At 39.3% G+C, this 25,276-nt stretch overlaps 2 protein-coding genes across 4 annotated transcripts in view; one reads left to right on the top strand and one right to left on the bottom strand.

Annotated features, from left to right (window-relative positions):
- STRN (striatin) overlaps positions 1-22,297 on the top strand; it is a 78,091-nt gene extending 55,794 nt beyond the window's left edge. For all 3 annotated transcript variants that reach the window (XM_064158716.1, XM_064158717.1, XM_064158718.1), the window contains 8 exons: positions 2,911-3,086; positions 4,144-4,191; positions 5,534-5,655; positions 6,403-6,570; positions 9,525-9,665; positions 11,785-11,892; positions 12,683-12,769; positions 12,851-22,297. In XM_064158716.1, the coding sequence (XP_064014786.1) occupies positions 2,911-3,086; positions 4,144-4,191; positions 5,534-5,655; positions 6,403-6,570; positions 9,525-9,665; positions 11,785-11,892; positions 12,683-12,769; positions 12,851-13,020 (1,020 nt within the window). In that variant the 3' untranslated portion in view covers positions 13,021-22,297. The remainder of the gene's footprint in view (positions 1-2,910; positions 3,087-4,143; positions 4,192-5,533; positions 5,656-6,402; positions 6,571-9,524; positions 9,666-11,784; positions 11,893-12,682; positions 12,770-12,850) is intronic.
- VIT (vitrin) overlaps positions 22,195-25,276 on the bottom strand; it is a 44,926-nt gene continuing 41,844 nt past the window's right edge. Inside the window, exon 19 of the mRNA XM_064158217.1 lies at positions 22,195-24,544. Within this exon, the coding sequence (XP_064014287.1) occupies positions 24,366-24,544 (179 nt within the window). The 3' untranslated portion in view covers positions 22,195-24,365. The remainder of the gene's footprint in view (positions 24,545-25,276) is intronic.

Genomic DNA, 25,276 nt, shown 5'->3' with positions numbered 1-25,276 from the left:
AATTTCCACTTGTTAAATGCCTGCATGAAGTCCTGTGATGGGGATTTCATAGTCCTGCTTATTCAACTATCACCTTTTTCTAGTGCTGACTCAAACAAATTGTTCACAGGGCTGCTTGGTGTTGTCACAGTGTTCTTTATTGAAGCAAAAGGAAGGGATATTTTTTTCCATTTCAAATTTCACTAGAAGCTTAATTTACAAACAATACGATGTTGTTATGTTGGACTGCATAGCTTTTTCCAACTGTCAGATGTGAATCAGATAGGAGCATAGACTCCACCAGGTTCATAGAGTCATAGATTATTTATTTTGGACTGCATAGCTTTTTCCAACTGTCAGATGTGAATCAGATAAGATCATAGAATCAACCAGGTTGGAAGAGACCTCCAAGATCAGCCAGTCCAACCTAGCACCCAGCCCTAGCCAGTCATCTAGACCATTAGGGGAAATCTTGTATGATCTTTTTAGTGTCAATTTTTCAGTTGCATGTAGAATGATGATGAAAAATTCATGTGAATCAATCTTTAAATGTAATTGCTCTCAAGTGTTGCAGACACTTTCCTCTTTTCAGTCTCTTATGTCACTGACATTTTTACTGGATTATTTTCTTCTGAAACATGGCAGAATCAGCCTACATCATTTCATGGCTTAGGTTTTAGTGTTGCTTTGGCTGTGACTTAAAAGATTTTCACCTACTATATGATTATGAATTTTTTACTTGAAAATGTTCATCTTGCATGTTGTGTTTTTTAGAATATATAACCAGCTGAAATTTCCTACAATGTTAGCCAATACTCTCAAGTTCTTCTTACCTTTTTGCATCCCTTACATACTGTTGTCCTAACAAATGTTCACTTTGGTTCTGGTGTTTTTCCCTGCTTTTCTGGTTACATGAAAAGGCTTCCTAAAATTATTGTATGTAAGAATAGCATGTAAGTTCCTAAAAGTATTGTACATAAGAAATATGATCTAAAATACTACCTTTAATACTGTGTGCTGACTTGGAGCTTTTGTATTTTGCAGTGGGTTTCCTGCAACATTGAACAAGAGCAGTGTCTGTAATCTTGCGTATCGTTGCTGTTGCTGGAGTTTCTGAATTGTTTGTATAGATGCTAATAGTGTCAAATTAGTGGCAAATCCAGACCAGATGCTAATATTGGGCTTGAACATCCTCCTTCCTGACCCCCAACTGCTTTTCAAGTCTCAGATTAACCTTACTGTGGTATTTTAGTGAGGAGACAGAAGAGGAGGCTGTCTGCCTCTCATAGCTTGTGAGAGACTGCTGGGTGAAGGTGAGGGATAGTGATGCAGTCAGGCAGGCAGTGCCTCAGGGATAGGATCTGTTTTCACTTGTGCTGCTGGTCTGCTGCTTGGGAATGCCCTCCATTTACTTCCCAGTTTATAAACTAATCATCTTGGATTCCTTTGGGAGAGTATCTTTGAATGAATGAGATGCAAATGGAGACTGTTATCCCGCCAGGACTGGCATGTGCTGTTAGGCCATCTGAAGTGTCTTTGTGACTTTCACATGTGACACAGAACCTGTGCTGCCAGTATGGCACTAGAGGTACATTGAGGTTCCTTCATCTCCTAATTGTACTTAGATGCCTGTGCTCAGACAACTAAATTCTTCTCCAGATCTCTCTGAATACTCTGTACAAAATGTACCATTTTTGCTGAGACTTTCTCAGCCATTCTCTAAAAAATTTGCCATAGCTGACAACTTTGCAGTTCTGTCCCATCCTTGCACCAGCTCAGACATTTGTGTGTTCTCTTGTTGAGCTCAGTAAACTGGCAAAGAAGCTGACTTGCTTCCCTGAACTAAGACACATGAGACTTAGCCTGCTGTAATTACTTTCTCCTTGTTTAATATCTATAGAAAGTAATTTAAGTCATATTAATAAATCCAGAAGTAACAACAATTAAGAGGCAGCACTTTTGTTCTTAGACCTTTCCCTGCCACCCACCATTCCAGAATAAAATGTAGTTTTTGCTCCTTTGTAGTTAATGATCCTAAATTATTTGGGATTATCTGTAGCTTTCAACATAAGTGAAATAAAATTATTGCTATTTGAGTTACAGTTGTTTGTTTTTCTGGTTTTCCACAACTACTATCAGTGCTGGCTATGGGAAGGTAAAATTTACTGTGTCAGCATTGATTGAGAGAATGATGAAAGTCTGTTCAGCATTTTACATCAACGCTGGTTCACAGGAGCTATGTTGAAGTGTTTTTTTAAGGGCTTTCTTTTTGGATCTGCTGAAATGCATCTGTGATCACATAATGTTGTCTGTATATGTGGTAGCTTAGCGCTTGCCAGGATGTAGCCAAGCCATTGTCCTGCCCACCCCTACCCTCCTTTATTCTCTGGCAGGTGTTTCTTGTCTTGCTTTTTTCTTGTTCAGCTTGTGTTGCCTTTGAGTGAGTCAGGTTGTGTTCCTTTCTGTGCTGTTAGACACTTCTCTTGTTTCTTTTAGACCTTTACTTCAGAGATGCCCTATCAGTGGTCAGTGGTACTTTGGATATCCATGGACTACAGCTTGGTTGAATCAGGCCCAGTGTTAATGAATGAGCCAGCAGGAGTAGGTTAAATTTCAAATATCAAACTGAATTCACAGCAGTATCAGTCAGAAAGGTACTTTTCATGTTTTAAATTGTACAGCTTAACAGACCTGGAATATTTCAGATTTGCACAGAATGACTTGCTGCCTTTGTTGAATACAACTACCTTCTTATTTTGAGTTGTCTGATCACTGTTAAATGGACAGTTGCTCAAGAGCAGGTTGTTAATGAAAAGTGGAGGAGGAAATTTGGCATCTTCAGAAAACACCAAATTAAACTGATTTCTTCCTTTCCTTGTGCCTTCCAGATAAATTAAATGTTGGGCTTTTTTAATTTTATTTTTTGATTAGATAGCAAACAATAAAGATGCACTGAGAAAGACTTGGAACCCCAAATTCACATTAAGAAGTCATTTTGATGGAATAAGAGGTCTCGCTTTTCATCCAGTTGAACCAGTCTTAATAACAGCTTCAGAGGACCATACCTTAAAAATGTGGAATTTACAAAAAACAGCCCCAGCAAAAAAGTAAGACTTTATGGGTTTTTGCTTCATTTCAAAACATTGTTAATTTATGAAAGGGGTGGTTTGGGAGGGAATATTTTAGATGCTGCTTCACCGGATGGGCCTTGGGAGTTAATGGAAATTGTTCCCTGAATGTAAGAGTAGGAAAAGAAGCTCTGAGAGATAAAGTTCATGCATACTTTTGAATGTTTTGTTTGTGAAAATAAAAACCATTCACTTGTTAAATTTTCCTTGTGGATAACATCACCAATTAATTTGGAGTTAATGGAAATTGTTCTCTGAATGTAAGAGTAGGAAAACAAGCTCTGGGAGATAAAGTCCATGCATATTTTTGAATGTTTTGTTTGTGAAAATGAAAACCATTCACTTTTTCAGTTTTCCTTGTAGATAACATCACAAATTAATTTACTAGTGAAAATATTTGGATATGGCCTGATAATGTGCTTGCATGTGTTTATAAATCTGTATAAAATGCACTTATATCTATGTATGTACACATACATGCCTATACATGTGCATAGCTTTAAACTTTGAGATGTTGTTAGGTTCCTTCATACACTGTCTCTTGCATATTGATGACAGTTTACAAAAATTAGAGCAAATTCATAGCAGGGCCAATACAATAAAAGGAGTAAATAGAAGGACTGGGGAGAACAAGTGGTCTTCCCACAGCCTGTAACTAGAACCAGACTGGTAAAGTTGAGGCAGGAGTTTCTGAAGTGGTTTGAAACTGTGCTGCAGAGTTAATATGAAAACAAGGTAATAAGCTTCTTCACTTTGATAGGGATTTGAAACACTTAATAATATGTTCCATATCATACTAATGGCCCTCCAGCTTTTCCCTGCTTTTGGGGGCTTTGGTCAGTGAGAATTTGTGGATGCTGAAGTTCTTCAAACAAAAAACCAAGCTGACAAATCTGTTGTGTTTTGAAAGAATGCAGTTGGGAAAGGAAATTGTGGGATATAGCAGTGATTTGAAGAATGTAGCAATTCTGCCACGTTTGTGTGTATGATCTTGCACTGTGCTTCACATATTAACTTTTCCTTGTACTTCATTTAGGAGTGCTTCTCTTGATGTAGAGCCAATCTATACCTTCAGAGCACATACGTGAGTATTGCTGAGTAGCTTTGTTGTATTTTAAGATTTGTTTTAAATGAAATATCTTTCCAAAAGTAATTTCCACCTTGTCATAGTGACTTTCAGTTCCTATGTTATTTAATATATCTGCTCATGTTAATCTCCTTTCTGCATAATTATTTATGTCTGGAGCTAGGTACACTGTAGTGTTAAAAAGAGAAGCCTGCCAATTTCATAGAATCATAGAATCAACCAGGTTGGAAGAGACCTCCAAGATCAGCCAGTCCAACCTAGCACCCAGCCCTAGCCAGTCAACTAGACCATGGCACTAAGTGTCTCATCCAGTCTTTTCTTGAACACCTCCAGGGACAGTGACTCCACCACCTCCCTGGGCAGCCCATTCCAATGCCAATCACTCTCTCTGGCAGCAACTTCCTCCTAACATCCAGCCTAGACTTCCCCCAGCACAACTTGAGACTGTGTCCCCTTGTTCTATTGCTGGTTGCCTGGGAGAAGAGACCAACCCCCACCTGGCTACAGCCTCCCTTCAGGGAGTTGCAGACAGCAATGAGGTCCCCCCTGAGCCTCCTCTTCTGCAGGCTAAACACCCCCAGCTCCCTCAGCCTCTCCTCATAGGGTTTGTGTGTCAGGCCCCTCACCAGCTTTGTTGCCCTTCTCTGGACACCTTCCAGCACCTCAACATCTCTCTTGAATTGAGGGGCCCAGAACTGGACACAGCACTCAAGGTGTGGCCTGAGCAGTGCTGAGTACAGGGGCAGAATAACCTCCCTCATCCTACTGGCCACACTGTTTCTGATGCAGGCCAGGATGCCATTGGCTCTCTTGGCCACCTGGGCACACTGCTGCCTCATCTTCAGCCTACTATCTACCAGTGCCCTCAGGTCCCTTTCTTCCTGGCTGCTCTCCAGCCACTCTGTCCCCATCCTGTAGTGCTGCTTGTGGTTGTTGTGGCCAAAGTGCAGAACCCTGCACTTGGCCTTATTAATTTGATGCAGTGTAGATTTCGTGTTGTGTTCTGTTCATTTCATCTCTTACATCTATTTGCACTGAATTTAAATCTACCAGCCTGATTTCTCAGAATAGCCTTAGATGTTTTTAAAAAGTGAGGAAATGCTGTTTGTGCAAAACAAGAAAGCCTATGGTTTAGAATTGTGACCCTTCTTTCATATTTCACATGCACAATGATCAAATTGTCTGAATTGTAGTCACATTGACAAATATTGTGATGGCATTTTTGTAGGTATTTTTCTTGCATTTCATGCAACAGGGAACCTTGATGATTCCATTGATATTGTTTTTCACACAGTCATAATGTTAATAGTTAATCTTTCTTTGGTGGCTGTTATTCCAGTGGACCAGTGCTCTGTGTGGTGATGAGCAGTAATGGTGAACAGTGTTACAGTGGAGGAACAGATGGCCTCATCCATGGCTGGAACACGACCAACCCAAACATTGACCCCTATGACTCTTATGGTACGTTTCTGCCACTGAAATGATGCATCTACTGACATTAATGTTATGTGGCTTATAATAGGTGGGTAAAAATTCTTAGGGGATTGAAAAGAGAAAATTCCATGTTGTTGTTCCCTGTCAATTCCTTAAAGAAGGCCTTGATCTCATCACAATTTTGTGAACCATCTAGGTTGAAGAAGTGCAAGACTAAACCTGATACTTTCCAGGTACAGCAAATGTGTATGTTAATAGCTTTTTTTATTCAACAAATTGCTCTGCATCTGAGGTAAAAGAAGTTGTATAGTCTGAGACCAACTCTATTAATGTTATCTGCAAACAGCTAAAAAAGCCCCATTTGGTAGGATTTATTAGAGCTGAACAGATGTCAGATTTGTGTCTGTGTTTTAAAACATTTTTCATGTATAGCTTCAGATATGATTGGCCTCAAAGCTGGCTTTTGGAGAGAAGTGAGCAATATGCCATTTATGGTTGAAAGTAAATTTTAAAAGTAAAGTGGTTTTGTCAGCTTTGGTACTGTCCCTTCTGCTACAACATTGTTTTGTTTCATCAGGCCTAAACTGCATAGCTGAATGCTGATGAAATTGAAGAACCTTCTACAATAATTGAGACTTCTGTATAGATACAACCTGCTTTGTCCTGTTTTTTTAATGGACCAGCTTCTTAAGGTTGATTCCTAAACACAGGCCAGGATACAACTGTTGTCTTCATTCAGATTTTGTTTTGAAATGTCATTTGTTCTGTTCACAGATCCTTCTGTTCTGAGAGGTGCTTTTGTAGGCCATGCAGATGCAGTGTGGGGTCTGGTTTACAGTGGAGCACACCAGCGTTTGCTGTCCTGTTCAGCAGACGGCACTATACGGCTGTGGAAAGCTACAGAAGTTGCTCCAGCTGTCAGTGTATTTAATGATAATCAAGGTACAGAAAACTGCCTTGCCTTCAAGTTCAGGAGCTTCACCATTCAGGCTGCTATACTTTTGCCTACTGATAGAAATCCTTGGTTTATGTTTTGCTGCATGTTATCTTTAGGAATGTTTTTTTGGGAAGAGTAGATTCTGGGTTTGTTCTCTTTCAACACCAGCTGAATACATGCCTACATGTAGGAGGACAAGTCACATGCATCTAAAAGCCAGCTGCAACAGATCATCTGCTTTTATTATTAAAACCATGGAGTATAGCTGAGATTTCATTAGGGCCTTGCTTTTGGTTTGTCCAGAGTAAAAATCCTTTTCTTCCCCCAGCAGAGCTTTGCAGTAGTAGCCAGTGTTTCATCTCAGGCTAGTGTCATTGTGACTTTCAGGTTATAGAATCATAGAATCAACCAGGTTGGAAGAGACCTCCAAGATCATCCAGTCCAGCCTAGCACCCAGCCCTAGCCAGTCAACTAGACCATGGCACTAAGTGCCTCATCCAGGTTTCTCTTGAACACCCCCGGGGATGGTGAGTTCACCACCTCCCCAGGCAGCCCATTCCAATGGCAGATCACTCTCTCAGCCTTTCCTCCTCACAGAGATGCTTCAGGCCCCTCAGCACCTTTGTAGCCTCTGCTGGATTCTTCCCAGTCGTTCCTTGTCTCTCTTGAGCTGGGGAGCCCAGAACTGGACCCAGAACTTGATATGTGGCCTTGCTAGGGCAGAGTAGAAGATCAAGATGAACCCTCCTTTGACCTGCTGGGCACATCCTTCTTAATGCACCCAAGGACATTTTGGGACCTTCTTGGCTACAGCAGCACACACCTGTCTCATGTTCCTTTTGCCTCTAACATGGGGATTTCACTTTCCATATTAACTAAATAGTAATAGCATAGTAATCTTAAGCACTGATAGTTGAAAAAAAATGACTCCTTTAGGCCTAGTTACTGAAGTGTCATGTCCAAATCAAAATTCTATTGCTTAGAGTGTAATTTACTGAAATTACTGTCTTATGTGCTCTAGAATGAGTCCATTGACATGGCCATACGCTTAGAGCTGATTGTATTCACCAATAAACCAAGACAGATCCTTAACTCTTCAGAACAACTTTGGCATAACTGAACAGACCTGTCAAATTAAGATGTAAAGCTGGTCAGGTCTGCCATTACTTGTTAGTTAATATAGACTGACTAAACCAGAAATGTTTAATTTGCTTTAGCTCTTGCAGAACTGTTCCCAAAGATCTGAAGGATAACAAGGAAAAAAATAACTTCTAACTTGCCTACTTGTCTGCCTTTAAGATTTCCTGGTAGTGACTTTGCATGTTTGGTTGGTTGCTTTGCATTGTAATGATTAAATTAAGAGGGAAGGCATAAGAGTGTTGCCTCACAGAGCTAATCTTTGGGGGGTTTATATTGCAAACTGGAATGAAATGTAAAATTCAAGGATCATTCTTGGAAATTGAGTTTTCCTATGGCTTATTGAGAACCTTGAATAAACTCTTAACAGTCACCATTGTAGGCTTAGCAGGAAGCTGCAGATAGACAGTGCAGTGGTAGAAAAAGTTACTTCAGAAACAGATACATGTTTCCTGCTCACAACTGTCATTTTTGGCTTTTTTTTGCAGTAACTGTAGATAGGTGTGGCCATTCCTGAGCAACATTAAGATTCCTGAAGTCATATGTTCAGTAAAGATACTTTTACTGTAACTCTTAGATTTAGGGGGAGGGGATGATATTCCTGCATTGCCTGGATTTATAAACATTAGGCTGCTTAACATTCAGTGTCTCACTCTGTGATGGTTTGGGTGTTCCCTGCCTCCCCACACTTTGGACATCACCCAGATTAGACTCAGCAGCTCTGGAAATAGAATGAAGCTTATATTTACAGATGAGCACAATATACAAGCAGGTATTTACAGTAGATACAGTTATAGGCAGAAATATACAAGGGAAAAGGTAATACAGAAACACAACAGCCCTCCCAGAAACCTGAGTCCCCAGGAGGGGCTCCCAACTGCCCTTCCACCTTCCCCCTACCCCTCTCAACCTTACCCCAGTCCCAAGGAAGAATGGAGGTTCAGCCAGGGGGTTAGGAAGCAAAGTGGATTAGTCAAAGAAACGGAAGGCGAGGTTAGAGAGGGAGATGCAGTTAGAAGCTCACCTGCAGGAGAAGTGAGACTCCCTTACCTATGTTTGGATTTTTGTTTTTACACATCTCAGCAAGCCTATGAATGAAGTAGACATCACCATTCTTTTCCTTTCACAGCCTTTCACTCTGTACCTCTTCCTTCTCCTCCTGGCATCTGTTGCAACTGGTGATGCTCTTTCACATAGTGGGTAGTGAAGAAGATAAACTTTAAAGGGATATTTCCTATACCCAGGTTTTGCTGCTTTGTCTTTCTGTCCTGTAGTGTTTAGATAGCTGCAGCATAAGGAGACCAGATGTATACAGGCAGGATGGACAAAGCTTTGTAATAAGAGTTTGTAATGTATTTATGCAACATTTCACACTGACAATGTCAGCATATAAAATTTACACCTGGAAAGCTTTGCAGGGTTTTTTAAGCTCTGAATGTGCATGCATTGATAAAAACATTAGTCACCTGTCATGTAAATGAGTTTACCGCTTAAGTTTCATATCCTTTTACTTGATACAGTGGAGGAAAAATGGGGCAGTTTGAAACTAAATTTCTGTCCAGCTGCAGTTCCAAACACAGCATCTTGGTAAATAGTGTTGTTGATATGCTTCTTGGAAAAACAGAATTAAGATAGTGATCATACAGGACAATTTACATTGGTATCATGGAGACTTTTTAATGTAACTTTTCCTTTCACAATTGCAGCCCTTTTGATATTAAAGGCCTTAACTGGTTGGGAGATTTTGTTTGCTTGGGGTTTTGTTTTGTTTCCTTTACACCAAATTAATCTTATGAAAAATATTCTCTGCGTTGTTTTCTAGAAATGGGAATCCCTTTGTCAGTAGATCTGGTGAGCAGTGACCCAAGCCTCATGGTAGCATCGTTTAATAGTGGCTGCACTAGCATTTTTAACATGGAGACACAACAACGCATTCTTACCATGGAGTCCAGTGTGGATTCTAGTATGTATCAAACCTAAAGCTAATAGAAGTTACTTGAGACTGATACTGTTAATAGTTGGGGTTTTTTTTGCTGTTTCCAAGCAACTGGGCAGTGTCATGAACAGCTACATAACAAATATATATTGCCAGCTGTGTTTTGAGAGGTAACAGGAAATTATTGCTACTGCAACAGACATTGTGGGTATTTCAGTAGTGCACATACTTTTGTAAAAAGGTGGCAGAAACAAGCCCTGCCTGAATTCCTCTTCAAGGAACAGTATCACAAGAAAAAGCAGAGCTTTCTTTAACACAACCCAGTGATCTTTGCAAGTTCAAGATTTCCAGTCTTGATTTGGTCTAAAATGCAAGATAGAGGTAATGTCAGGAAAACCTAATGCTGTATTTATTAAACATTTGAAAGTGTGCATGGATTGAATATATATATATATACTTTTTAGATACATTCTTAGCTCATTTGCCATTGGGTTTTAGTTGAAGTTTTCACTGTAGAAGAAGAGCAAAGCTTGAGTGGAAATAGTATTAACAAAATCCCATATAATGCCCCAGATTATGGCAGTGGCCAACACCATAAGTTTTAGAGAAAACTGTAATGAGCCTGCTGTCAGGAAATCATTTTACCCAGATCTTTGGAAGGAGACAAGAATGACCTAAATGTTGCATATTGGAAGCCTGGTAACAAAAAGTATTAATGTTCAGTTTTCTAAAATGTTGGTGCTATTTTTCCCCCTGAAATGTTTGTTACTGAATCTTCCCACTATATTTTTAAAGGGAGTGTACTCTTCTTGTTGGCTTTGCTTGTGCATTTTAAATAGTTAAATGGCTGTCATAAGAGGAAAGTGTGTCATCCTCTCTGTATTGTTCCTTACTGTGCAGAATTTCTTAGCCCACATCTTTGTTGTTTGTCTGAAACAAAGAAGTTCTAAACTGCTTTATTCAGTGGAAGTTCACTTTCTTCCTTTTTTTTTTGCCACCTCCTTACTATAATTCAGTAATGCTCCTTAAAGAAAATGAAGTCACAGTATGGCAGCCATCCATCCCTGTTTAGTATCTTCAGTTATGTAACAGTATAAAGCTTACATGTACTTAGAAAAAAAATACTTTCTACAAGAACTAGCCAAGAGAAAATGGTATCATCAGAAATGTCCTACCACCACCAATTAGGGACTCCCCTGCTCAATATAAGCCTTCTTCTGCTTGGTGTTTTAAAACTGTGAATTTAACTGTGGTTGAGTCTCCTGTGCTTTTAATCAGTGTTAACAGTTCAGATTTTTATAGAGATGTAAATTGACATCTCTACCACTGCCTTTACTGCAAGCAATCCTATGTTAATGTTCTGTTGATTTCAGTAATAATTTTGATTAGATGACATGAGTGTTCTTTGGCAGCAGTTTACCTATGCACAGTCAGCTCCCACATGAAAGAAGATAACTGTATTTTGATGTTCTGTGGAGTAGATGTTTGTGTTTATGTGGCAGTCTGTGCGTCTTAGGACCACTCTTGCACTTGTGAGAGCACCACAGCAGTGCCTGGATGTCTAATTAAAAAACCCTATACTTTTTGGCATGTATCTATGTGTGTGTATCTGTGCTTATATAGATGTGATACCTCAAGGTTCTTGAAGGCTAGCAAAATGACTCTCCTAGGAACAGTCTAGCATCACTTTAATAAAAATTGTAATCCATTTATACCAAATAGTAGTAGGTGAGTTTTACTCTGTGAGGGCATGAGGTATTGTTTGCTTGGAAACATTACTGCCCAAAGCATTAATTTTCCTGTACTGTCTGTATGTTACGACCAAAGTTTGGCTTGACAAGAGAAGGGATGTGGAAGTAGGGAAATGCAAAAAAGGTAGTTTAGTATTTTGGTTTATATTCTTACCTGTATCCACCTAAAACTGCACCTAAAGTTGGCCCTTACTTGTTTGTGTTTAGACTCACAGATACGGTTTATGTAAGCATTTGTGTGTGTGTAATTTGGCAAGTATTTCAGGCCAAATAATATTTATATAAAGTGCTAGCTGAGAATTTCTGTTGTATAAAGGGAAGAGTTGTTTGTAATTAGTAGCAGTTTTGTCAAGAACTTAGCAATTTACATGTATTGATATGCCTTTTTTTCTTAGCAATCAGCTCCTCCTGTCAGATAAACAGAGTCATCAGCCATCCAACTCTTCCAATTAGCATCACTGCTCACGAAGACAGACACATCAAATTCTACGACAACAACACAGGTACGTATCTCTTCAGCAAGTGCTAGTTGATAGTGGTTATGTATATCATATGATATCAACAGAATTTCATTGTGATTGATACTGGTCTCATAAATGCTGGGGATTATAAAAAAACCTGAATATCCTCTGAAACAGAAATCTCTCCTCACCAGTAGAGTCCAAAGATTGCCAATGCACTTAAAACCTTTTTGATACAGTGATAACAAACCTATGTCAGTCTCTGTCCATTCTTTTAAAATCATATATGTATAGAGGTTCTCAGTATTTCACATAAAAGAAAGCTTTTTCAGAGTCTTCATTGTTTATGTTCATGTTTCTTCTGTTCTGTTGACCTTTTGATCTAAGGACAGGAAGCTCTAGCATTTCTTTAGTGCTTCCAAAGCCTCTGCCTGAGGGATTGGGGGTATATGTTTCCAAATCTCTCACTTCTGTGGAAACAGCTGGACAGCATAGAATTTTTTTCTTACTTCTGTGTGAAATGCACTGGGATGTGTAATTATCAATCTCACATGGGCCTTAAAGCATTTTTTAATATGAATAGTAGTATTAATCTAATATTCTGAATGTGAATCTTGATAAATTTTTGGTTTGTAACTTCTCTGCTTCCAGGTCTGACTGTCTTATGAGTTACATTGAAATTTTTAAGTTTTCTGCTCACTAGGTATACATTAAATAAGAAGAGGTCAAGATCTTGTATTTATAGTGTGAGTAGTGGTAGGATTTAAGCTGTGCAAACATGATATAAAGTGATTTGCAGAAAATAACCTAAACCATCTTTTTTCTTTCGAAGGAAAACTGATCCACTCCATGGTAGCTCACTTAGATGCCGTTACAAGTTTAGCTGTTGATCCTAACGGCTTGTACTTGATGTCTGGCAGTAAGTACATTAGGATTTTGTTTTCTTTCTCATAATGGAAGACATGATAATTACACAGAAAACTGTTTCTGCTTTCTTTAGGTCACGACTGTTCGATTCGCCTGTGGAATCTTGAAAGCAAGACCTGCATCCAAGAATTTACAGCTCATCGCAAGAAATTCGATGAGTCCATTCATGATGTGGCATTCCACCCCTCCAAATGTTATATTGCCAGTGCAGGAGCAGATGCCCTGGCTAAAGTGTTTGTATGACAGAATGCTTTCCTTTCAACTCTATCTTTGTATATATTTAACCAGCTGCACAAAAGAGAAGAGGAGGGCATGGATTTTCTTATCCTGCCCTATAATTCAGAGAATGTTTGTAAGTGTTTAGTTTTGCAGGGTGCTGTTTTCTAAATCGACGTTTGTTCTGGTTTCTGTGAGCTCAGCTGGTGCTGAGAGCTTGGAATCTCTCAGTTTCAAATAGATAAAAAATAAAAAAGAAGTGCTTTTATTTCAGAGGGTGTCAATTTTCGTCCAGGCAGGCCTTGGGTGAAACTAGGTCTATGTATTCTTTATTAATAAAATGGAGTACTGGAAAGAAAGGGGTCTAGTTGCATCAGGGAATAGGAAAAGAGGGAAACTTCCTGGGCTGCTTCTCACTGAGGAATCTTAATGTACTTTAAGTCACCTGAAAAATAAGTCAGTTCACATGCTCATTGCTTTGTCATGTGAGAGACGCTTTGTCATCCCTTTGGTCTTAATAAAGTAGATATTGTTCAGAGAGCAATAGTGGATACTTAATCTTGGCCACTTGGCTGCTAGCCTAAGATAAATGCAGTTAAAAGAAAGCAAATGACTAACAAATTTAAAATTGAGTAAGGTTTTTTGGTTACATCTTCTGTGTCACACAGTAAATGTTTAGTTTGCAAAGAAATTGTATCCTTTTTTTTAAGACTGTATTAGTGCGTGGCTAGAAGCTGAGCCTTTAGTCTAGTCCAAATTAACAGTAGGCTGAAGCAGTCTGTATGTACTGTAGTAGCAGACTTAACTTATTCAGATTTATAATGCTGTTTATTCTTGGAGATCTGGCACAAGAAATTACCACCAAGTTTTCCAGAGAAAACTGTCCTACAATTGAGCTGTCGAACATTCATCTCCTCTTTCCATTACTGCTAAAAAGGGTACCGTTCTGAGCATTAAGCTTGACAGCAAAGTCATTCGTTGGAAGATTAAATCTTTACCTGATGCTTTCCATGAGTCCTACTAGTGCAATAGGTGGAAAGTACACAACGTTCCATTGATTTGGGAGATTTTGCTGTTTCTAGAGGTTATTCCTCAGCGTCACCATTTATGGGACTTTAACCCGGTGTATCATGCCATTGATTAGGTTGCCTGAAGAATGAACAATGCTTGTGATTTCTCCGCAGATGCGTGTTAAGTATTCAGAGCCTCTCTGATTTGAATGACAAATAACTTTCAATTGGTTCTTTTAGCCTGTGAATAGGAAAGAACCCAGTGCAAACCTTCCACATACCAATCTGAGGTTAAGACTGGAAACCGGTAAATCTTTACCTTTACACTGACGCTTTCTGAACAAGGACTCTTTGTATGTTATCGGCATAGAGGGTTTGACTGTGTGTTTAGAGTGGAGTTTGGGGTCAGGACCACGTTTGAAGCTGATCTCAGAGTTGAAAAAAGCTGATCTCAGAGTATAAATCAACTATATTCTTTAGAATGAAAGGTTCACCTCTGGTGTTTGAGCCCGCAACACTTTGTATGCCCTGCGATACCTTTTATTGCTCAGAGTATGCAGATGTGTCACTTCATTATATTGATATGCAATATATTTCCATAGATAAGATGAAAACCTTACATGAAAGAGATGACTACATTAGTAATTCAGATTATTTAGTTTTTATACAGTGTTTTGGCTGTGATGGAAAGGGTGAAACTCGGCTGCAAGACTGAGCATTCAAATTTGTGAGAGTTGTGTACTTGACTCATATTTTTTCAGTGTCACTTTTATTTGTTTTCTAAGAGGAGATGACAAAGATTTATTTGGAAAATCCTAAAAGTTATGTATATCATATATGTATATATATATTGTAAACATGTATTAAATGTGTCTAGTAAGGGAAGACTCCATGGGTGCATTTTAATGTTTTTAGTATGAAGAGTTCTCTTGAGTTTGTGTATACAGAGGATAATGGTGTGAGTATGAAATGAGTGTTGTGCATTTGCTTAGGTAGTGCAGTATGTAGTTAGAGTTGTTGAAATTGCTGTACATAAAACTAATAGGCTGGCATGCTTGTTTTTAAAGACTGTCATTCTGATTACAATTGGAATGTAAGAAGTGGCTGTTCAAATGTGAATTGAAAGAGGTCTCCTTCTCACCATTGAGCTCTTGCTCAAACTGAAAAGTTATTCGTTTTTCCTTCTTTCCTTTAAAGCTGCCAATAGCTAGAGGATGAGGTGCCTTTAAAAAACAAAACAAATGTAGCCTTACAAAGAGGTTGTGGAGTATATATATTTTTGTGCTAGTCTTCATAATGTCTTTCTACTGTATTTGCTCACATTCTTGGACTGCAGGGTATTGTGCATGAGCCTGTCAGGTCTGAACATCAGGAGTTAGGGATAAAAAGACTATTTAGCTTATCTAGTCCATCTGCTTGCTAAAGCAGGGTTGTAGACTTGTACATTTTAATGACATCTTGAGTTGGTGAAGTTTAATATGGATTCCTTTTGAAGATGATTTCAACTATTGCATCTTACTGGCAGGAGGATTTACATCATGTTGAGTACTTATTTTTTGTATCTTCATGTCAGTATTCCACACCATGCTTTGTGCCATTTTGTATATTCCTCGTTGTCTTTGCAACTTGCACTCTGCATGCACACAGTGATTCTAGGTGTATATTTCCATTCCTTTCCATTTTCTTCAAGGTAATTTTTTGGTGTGCTTTTTACACATCTGATTTCCAGCTTTTTAGCTCAGTTCTTCATATCTGAGTGCCCACGACACCATTCCCCATGTGTGATTTGTTGGACTTTAGACCGAAGGCCGTTGGTTAAGTGTGGGTTCTGTTTGGTTTTTTTTCTTGTGCAGTGTGATGCTTTTGTGCAGGAAGGCCAAAGTTTTGGCCTTCTCACTGGTATCTCTCAAACCCAATTTGTATTTCTTTCTTTCTGACAATTATTTTAAATAACTTTGAGAATAAACTTGCTCCTCAAGTTTATTCTTCAGTTTCAGTGCATTGTAATGATTCTTTTGCAGGTAGATACTTAATTCTCATTTCATTTTTTTTTTTAAGCTTTGAACTTCTGATCTCTGATGGCACTACATTAGTTTTTCCATGCATTTCTTTCTGATTCACTGTCACTGGTAAGTTTCATGAATATGATACATAAATCTGTTGAAGATAAAAACAAAACCGGGCTCAAGACTTACTCTTGCAAAAAACCCTTGTTGTGCAACATTGGTATATGACACTTTACCATTACTTTTCCCCCTGTTTTAATCTGCATGGTACTTTTTTTTTTGAATGCTTAAAGTTTTTGTGTGCCTAAGTTACCCTGTGCTAGAGATTTTGGGGTTTAGTAACTTAATGGAAGAGTTTTCAGTCCTTTCATCTGTTGAAACTTGGTCTGCTAGGTTTAAATACTCTCGATTCCATTTTTAGTTTACTTCACTGTGCTCTTTTGCATATTTGATTCAGTTACCAAAATGGTTGCACAAAATGATTTGGAGCTCAAAGTACAATACAGAGATATATTATATTGCACAAAATGTTTTCTTCACTCTTAAAAAATCCTAGTGAAATGCTAGTATCTGCATTGATTTTTGTGCCTCAAAGAGAGCACTCTTGACATACAGCATGCAGGATGTTATTCCTTGGAAGAAAATCACCTAATTAATATTGTTGGCACCTTCTTTTTTGATTTTTCTAAGATGTGTTCCTTAGCAAGATGCTTATAGAACTGTGTGCTGTGTACCATCAGTTATTTCTTAGGCTGTGTGTTCTCAGACCATGTTCCTTTAAAGCAGTCACACATGTGGTATGTTTGAGTAAACATGTGGTGTTCACCATACAGGTTTGTGATGAGGCCTTGTGATCCAGGTTGGACTGGATGATCTTGGAGGTCTCTTCCAACCTGGTTGATTCTATGATGCTATTTCACAGCTGTGAATTTGACTGGGAACTTACCCTTTTGAATAAATGCATAAAAGATTAAGGACTTAGTTGCACCACCCTTTTCAGTATGCTCTTTTGGTCTCAGATAAGTCTGCTTTCCCACCTCCTTCCTCATGTTTTAACAGTGTAGTTTGAGGTAGCAGCAATTCCCATAAACTGATGTGTCATTCCAGCAGTGTTTGAATGGCAGAAGTGTTAGCCAAGCCCAATGGAAACAAAAAATAAAAAGCAAGCAATACCTGCTGCCTTTTGGGACTTGTATTGGGAAGCATTTTCAGGCTGTGGTTTGGCAGTGTCTATGCAGATGGTCCTAGGGAGCCTTCTTGACACCTGTATGAGATATCTGGGAAACCTACTGTAGTGGTTTGGGTGTTCCCCACCCCTCACCATGGTTAGGAATTCACCCAGACTAAACTCAGGCTGGCTGGAAGTTAAGGAATGAAGCTGTATTTATAGCTCTGCACAATTTACCAGCTAAATATACACAATATATACAGATATATTTACAACTATATACAGTAATATGCAAGTAAAAAAATGGTACAGAGATACAAAACTCCTCCCAGCAGCAAGCTGCCCAGGAGGGGTTCCCAACCACCATTCCACCTTCTTTCCACCCTTTTCACCCTCTCCCTTATCTTAGAATCCCCCCTAGTTGCAAGTTGAGCTGGAAAGGTCAGCAAGAGGTGTTAGAAGCAGAATGATTAGTTGGGAATATGCAGGTTCAGGCAGAAGAGTTAATTCGGCAACAGCCAGGCAGAGGCTGACTTATCTTTGTGTCCTTGTGTTTATATGTCCCAGCAGAATGCATAGGTAATAGAGACATTTTCATTATTTTCCTTTCACAGCCAATAATCTAATTTCTCTCATTAAGGTATTCCAATTAGCCTCAAACCAGCACACTAGTAATGCGAGTTGAGGAAGTCATTGTGGTTGTCCCTGTGCCTGTGTTAAGAGACTATAGTAATGTTCTCCTTGGAGGCCTCTTTGCTTGAAGCATCAAATTTTCACAAGTGTTTTCTGCACTGTGGGAGTATCTGCAAATGAGATAATTCATATTTTTGACTTGGGAGACATGTAGGCAGTGGTCATTTTGATTGTGCTGAACAGCAAGGGGAGCAGGGAAACCATTTGTTAAAGTCTCCAATGGATAGACAGTAGGTTAAATGGCTGGAACCAGTGTGCCCTCTATACAACTGCTGTCATTGCAGGAGAATTCAGGGAAGAGTTTAGGCTGATGGTATTGTGAAGGAAAATGTTAAAAGGTTTGAGTAACAATTGTAGTGAGGCTTTTCCACAATGATTCATGCATTAGTTGCAGGTGGTATGAAGTGTAAGATTCGTTGTATACCCAGATTCCAAATAATGTGCTCCTGTGACAAAGGTGAAGGTTTTCCAAGTGTAAAAAATGTGTCACTCCAGATGAGGAAAAGGCAAGAGATCTGTAATAGTTTGTTTAAATTCTGAGAGCAGAACTTACTCTCCAGCTAATGCATTCTTCATGTTGGGAACCCAATTATGCAAAGATAAATTCCTCAAACTCTTTTGTTTCCAGATAAAGATCTCAATATGAAATTGCAGGACTAACACTTTGTCTCATATCCATTAATATTGGACCAAAGAGACAACATTTGGGAAAAAGAGTAACATTTTAGGCTTGTTTCACTTTTTCCTCCACCACCACCACCAGTCATAGTCTACATATTTCATGTGTAGTACACATAGTGTTGTATGACTCACTTCACATTGAATATCCCATTCTGTTAAAAAATACTTCTTCAATGCTTAGAGTGTGTATCTTTCCATTTCCTGATGACTGAGATGGTAAGAGTCATGGAAATAACTGTGAAAACATGGTTATAATTCAGCATTTTAAAACATTCTCAAATTTGTGGCTGTTTGGCAGAAATTGTTTCAGATTATATGGCTAAGAATTAAGAAATCAGAATGGGATGGTAAACCAATCAACCAGACCATGGCACCAAGTGCCCCATCCAGTCCCCTCCCGAACACCTCCAGGGATGGCGACTCCACCTTCCCCCTGGGTGCTAGGTTGGACTGGATGATCTTGGAGGTCTCTTCCAACCTGGTTGATTCTATGATTATGATTAGTGATTGTAAGCCACTTCCATATGGTAAATTGGCTTGTGTAAAATTATACAGTCTTTGACATGGTAATTTGCATTTTTTTGGCCTTGTGCTGTCGATGAGCATTGTAGGGATGCTTAGTGTAGCTGTTAGTGTGGAGAGACAGAGAGGAAGCAAAGATTTCCCTGAAAAACTGCTCTGGTGCTTCAGGAAGCTCCTTTTTTTCCATAAGGACATGAAGGTGCTGAGAATATTTCATCTAAATGTGATGATGTATTTATCCTGAGAGTGTTAGAACAGGTGAGCTGTCTTGACTCTTTCAGTGTCTTTAGGCTTAAAGGTGAATGGGATACTTGATGCCATGGTCTAATTGACTGGCTAGGGCTGGGTGCTAGGTTGGCCTGGATGATCTTGGAGGTCTCTTCCAACCTGGTTGATTCTATGAGTGGCCTGTAAACTGCTAGTCAAATCGTTTGCAATTTTTTCTACTGAGGAGCATAGAAACTGATGGAAAATGGTGTTAATCCATCCAGTTACACAGAGGGTGTTTCATAAGAAGTAGCCCATGTTGTAAAAAGATACCATTGCATGCAACAGAGCAAATGAACAGACAACTGGAGAGAGGGGAGCATCTAGCATGACCTTTGGATAGTCCTCAGGCAAGTGCTTTTGCTCAGCTGATGGGGATAATCCCAGGAGGGAGGAGGTTGGGAAATAGGACTTTTAAAGGGATGTCTCTGCCTGTGGTGATGAACGTAACTGTTGTTTTGCAGGCTATCTGGCCTTTTCTTGCTTGTTTTGTGTCATCCCATTTAAATCCTCCTTCAGGCTGTGTTTTCTCAGAATCTTAATTTCTCTTCTGCAGTACAGTCTCATTGTATGGTAAATTTTCTCTTAGAGTGTTTTATGAAGGGTGAGAGGGGTTTCAGATCAGCCTTAAGCCTTCAACCACCAAAAAGCTGATTTGTACCTCCTTATTCCCAGTTTGCTTAATTCTACTGAGTTATACTCCACCTGCTGACTTAATTTTGCTGCTCTGCAGTCTGTTGCAAAAGCTTATGGAATGCTGTATCCTTTAGGATGGCTTTGAAAATCAAACTTCCACTACAGAAGTTGTAAATCAAGTTAAATATTACAATTTATGTGTCTCAACTGGTTCATTGTTAGGAGAGATGACAAGATCAAAACTATGTCTGAGCTAAAAAGGCATGTAGTAATAATACATAAGCTTTTTAGCCCAGCTTTCTTCCTAAGTGTGGCTTGTGATATTGTGCATTTAAACTAGTTTCACCCTACATATGCTGCTTATCCATGCTGTGCTTCTCATGTTTAAACCATGCCTGCATATGTGTTTCTAAGCTGCTGAAGGCCTTATGTTGATGTGGTCCTCAAGCCCAGTCTCCTCGCATTCCCTCAGCTTGAATTGCAGGCTCCCCAAATTACTTCCTTGCTATTTCAAGAAACTCTTCCTCCTCATACCAGAGAGTTAGAGTGGGATGGTGAGAAAAATGTGCGCAGCTGGACTTGTACAGTTCTGAAAAGGAAAGGGTAACTTGTTGCCAAGCCAAATAGTTTCCTTATTTTTGGAATACTTATTAAAAGCAGCCAAAAACATTGTGTAAGGGATAAACAATGGACTTCAAGCTAATATTTTTCCATTCAGAATTTATTTTTTTATTCTTCCTGTCATCAAGAGATGTGCTTTTTGAATGTAGCTTGTTTTCAGAGGTGTGGCTCCTGTAGTGCTTTTCTTGCAGTTGGACGTTTGCAGACTCTTCTCCTGTGTTATCCCTTCTTCTGGTAATGCAAACTCAGCGTGTTAGCTGATAACTTCTCAGCCCGGGCCAAATGAGAAGTGCTCTTGTGCTATGTTTTCCTTGAATCATGCATCTGAAAATCACGTGGAAGGAACTCCACCATGAGAAGACTTGTTGCTGTAAGATTTTTTTGTTGTTACTGACGTTTGTCAGCATATTAACTACCTGCACTGTGTTTTGTGTAAGTATCTTCTATTGCTTTCTTTTAAAAGAAGCTGACAGGCTAAAAAGGGACAAATTTCTTTGCCTTATGGAGTGTAGCTTGGATTTTGTGGTGTTGTTGTTGCTTACATTAATATATATATTTTTCTTTCCCTCTCTGCAAGAGTAGTTATTGAATTTAGAGTTACTTGACAGTTCTCTTTTGGAGAGTGTGCCACAGGTGTTAACCACTTAAATGTTGATAACTACAGGTAATTCTGGAATCTTCTCATCTGGGTCTCTTCCGTGAGAGAAAATCGATATGAAAAGGCTACTGTGACTGACAAATAAACTGCTAGAGGAAAATGTGACTCTCCTTCAGAATTATTATGAGGTTATGGGTTTGCATGCCAGTTTTGAATCACTACCTTGAAACAATGTTAGGCTTTAAGTGTCTCGCAAAGTGGTGGATCCAAATGAAAAATATCTAGTCACTGAGTAATAGTCTGCTTGTCAGTTTTTGGCTCAGTACAAGGCTTTGTCATCATTTCAGTGCCACCAAATTGCTTTGATTCAGTGCTACTGTCATACAAAAGTGAATGTTATTTCAAGTGGGAAACCCTGTTTTCTAATTCATGAAGGAAATCGTTTTCTTGTGAGTAAGAGTCCATATAATGCATTAAATAATTTCAGAAAGGCTTTTTAATCACAAAGCATGAGGGAAAATGAAAAAGTAATTAGTTCCCCTAAGAGTTGATAGGTATTTATTACTAAAAATATGGGGGTTTTTTTTGCTTTAAATGAAAATGCTCCTTCACACACTAACATTCAGTGGTTTAAAATCCTGGACAAGTATCTACAATGGCAGAGATAGGCAATTCGGAGGGATATTAATTTGAAATGTGCCAGTATATTTTTGAGCTTCTTAGTTTCAGCCCTGGTTTTTCTTTTTCACTGTAATTCATATTTTGTGAAACTTCTTGGAGAAGTTCTATTTCAAGCTACATTCACTTGCCTGAACAAGCAAATATTTCATTGCTAAAGTGAGCTAAATCTGCTTATGTTAGTGTGTTGCTTAAAATGAGACCATGTCGATGTAACCATACAGACACTTGTATTGGTATGACAGTAGTGAAGTGTGGTAGCTCTATACTGTACCCACATTCTTTGCTGAGCAAAATCACATGGACATCCAGAAATGAGCATTGGTTTTTAAATCAGCTTTATTTAATGTTCCAGCAGCAAGTAAGTGTCATTTGTACCATATAATTATGTAAATTGGGTGCTAATAAATACTATTTTTCAACATTTTGTCTTGTGTTCCTAATTATGTTTTTTATCACAAGATGTGTATTGTCTCAAAATGTGTATTAGGAGGTAGAAGTGCACTCAGACAAGTAGACTTGTTTGGAGGGGCATGAGGTAACTTTATATGAACTTCCTTTTCAACTCTGCAATGTGTTACCAGGCCGTAGTCAGTCACATCAGTGCCTCAGGTTCTTCCATCCTCGGTATGTCTTGCTTTTGTGCTGCTCTGTTATCCTGGCACTCTAGACTCCCAGGCACACAGTCCCTGGCATCTTCATGAGGTGGACAGACATGCAGAGTGGGAACAGTGCCATTGCACAACAGCTGGTCTGCCAGTGGTGCATTGATTGCAGCAAAACACAGTGCACTGAGGGCATTCATAAAAATAAGTGCATGATTCTATGCTTGGAGCTAGAACGAGGGAGAGCAAACCACACATCACAGATGGTAGTTGTGTTTCTACAGGAAGATGCTCAGAATGGCACTGTTGAGGGGGTGGCATGGGAGCCCACACAGAACTGAGCAGAACAACTTGTTAGTAAGTCCATCCTGGTTTTTTTAAAGCTGATAGGTAGCATAAGCAAAGTTCTTGTCTCCTCTTCACGGTAGATATAATAACCCTTCTAATTTAGTCCTACTCAATCTTCCCTTCTCATAGGAAAGGAGAAATTTATGGCATTCACCTCGGTGTTCTGCCTATACAGAGGATCAATAGAAGATTGTGGAGACAGGGAGAAAAATTTCACTGGCAACATACAAGTTACCCACCCATATGGAAGGCCTTACATCCTTGTGAGTATGCCTATGAACAAGGTGTCCCCATAATGATTTGGGTGAGAAAAGAATATATGTGTTGTGACACTTTAACTACCATTTCTGGTTGTGCCTGAAAGGAAGTAATTTCCGTAATGAATGGTTGATAATGCATTTCAAGAACTCCCAAGTATTGATTAGGCATCAGAGAAGGACTTTAGCTGGTATTAAGAAAAATAGCCCTTGTGTCTCTTGCTGTGAGTGATGTGGTTGGTGTCATGCGAAAACTTGTGGTACTGCCCAGTTTCAATTTTCAACGTGGGTTACGAAATGAGGGACTTGAAGAACTTGGCTACATAAATATATTCTTGCAGTGTTTTCAATATGTAGGTGATTTTTTAGGATGCAAGTGACCTGGCACTGTCTAAAACTTGACAAACTGAGATGGGAATGGAAAAGGGATCAAGTTGTTTTCATACAAGTCACAGGAGTGGCTACCAGACTTGCTTAGGTCTTCTGTAATGTAGTAAGAACCTCAGCTGTGTTTCAGGAAATGAAGTGGTGTGGAGCATATTTGGTGCTTATTTTTTCATCACATATGAGATGACATGTACTGTCTGTGCCTTTGGGACCATTTTCCTGTGCTGTATTGATGAGCTCAAAATAGCTTCTAGGTGTTATGGAAAGAGTTCTGCTGCTTTCTTCAAGCAGATACACACCCTCGAGTATTTATGAAGGTTTACACATAAGTTATCTTGGGCTTTAGTAAAACAGTATTTAGAGACTTTAACAGATGGCAGGTGTTCTGATTGCTGTGAAAGGTAAAGATTGACAGGATGCATTACATTTATGCTTAAGTTTACAGTGTTGATGAACAAGGCACCTAGGTTTAGATGGGAGATTAAACGCTTCCACGTTTTTGAGATGTGCCAATTTCAAGGTCATCCCAAGAAGTTAGTAAAATTGCACATTGACAGCCAAGGGCCATAGATAAGCCAATGAAACAACAACAAACCCTGAAGTGCCACTTATAAATGCTCCAGTTACTTATTTCCTTCCTGTTTACTGCCTCTTCCACTATCCATCCAACTCAGTTTCTAAAGGACAAAAAAAAACAACAAAAAAGGAAAGCAAACCAAAAACTCAACAGCCTACAAGTGTTATCATGCATAGGCACAGAGCTGCTATCAGCCTTGCTGACTGGAAAAGGTAAAAACACCTCCAGCCTTTCTTGAACTGATGGCTGGTGTTAACTCCTGTGTCACTTGGTGTGCCATCAGCATGGCACCCGAGGCTCCCACCTCGCCCAGGTCCATCAGTTCCGTGGCTGGGAATTAAATTCTGTGCAAATGTTTTGGATAAGCTGATTAACAAAGCGGTAGAGGTTGTCAAATTCATCCACAAAAAAGGAATGCTCCTTATCAGGATCCGTCGCGATGGCTTCCAGTTCATCTTGGGCTGCCCAAGCAACGCCGACAGAGTAAGCTATAACTCCTAGAAGGAAAACCAGAGTTTAAAAGGAGCATAAAGGTTGTCATTACATTCCATTTGATTTAAGGTCTAAATGTGGCTGCCAGGTCACAAAATAGGAGCAGTGAGTTGCAGTGGTCTCTCTACAAAAATGGCATTTTTAAACGGAAGGAAATGTCTCATTTGTGCTTTGGAAGTACCTTTTGCTAACAGCAAAAAGGTGTAAACAGCAGTAAAGCTTCTGCTTTGGGTCTGAAGGACAGGTGCTTGCTCCAGTGCAAATAGCTTCCAGTTGTGTTGGAAGGTGTATGACTATCTTGACTGGAAAGCCAAAGGAAGCTTCATGTGTTACTAAGGTAGTAGATATCCCCTGGCATCTCCAGACATAGAATCAACGAGATTGGAAGAGACCTCCAAGATCATCCAGTCCAACCTATCCCCCAGCCCTAGCCAGTCAACCAGACCATGGCACTAAGTGCCTCATCCAGGCTTTGCTTGAACACCTCCAGGAATGGTGCCTCCACCACCTCCCTGGGCAGCCCATTCCAATGGCAAATCATTTCAATGTTCTATGTGGACTGAAAGATTCACAAATCATTACTGGAATGGAAACATGAGCACCATCATTGAATTCATCTGGTCCCCTGAATTAATCAAGTGTATGCTTTTTAAAAACTAGAGAAATGTAAGGTATTTAATAGTAATGTAATAATCACAGGATTCTATAATTCTGTGATTATTCAGATATTTAACAGG

The sequence above is a fragment of the Pogoniulus pusillus genome, chromosome 18 (genome assembly GCF_015220805.1).
Source record: "Pogoniulus pusillus isolate bPogPus1 chromosome 18, bPogPus1.pri, whole genome shotgun sequence".
In the NCBI taxonomy this organism is placed as follows: domain Eukaryota; kingdom Metazoa; phylum Chordata; class Aves; order Piciformes; family Lybiidae; genus Pogoniulus; species Pogoniulus pusillus.
Note: the sequence above shows the minus strand (reverse complement) of the source record. Positions and strands in the feature narration are given on the sequence as shown.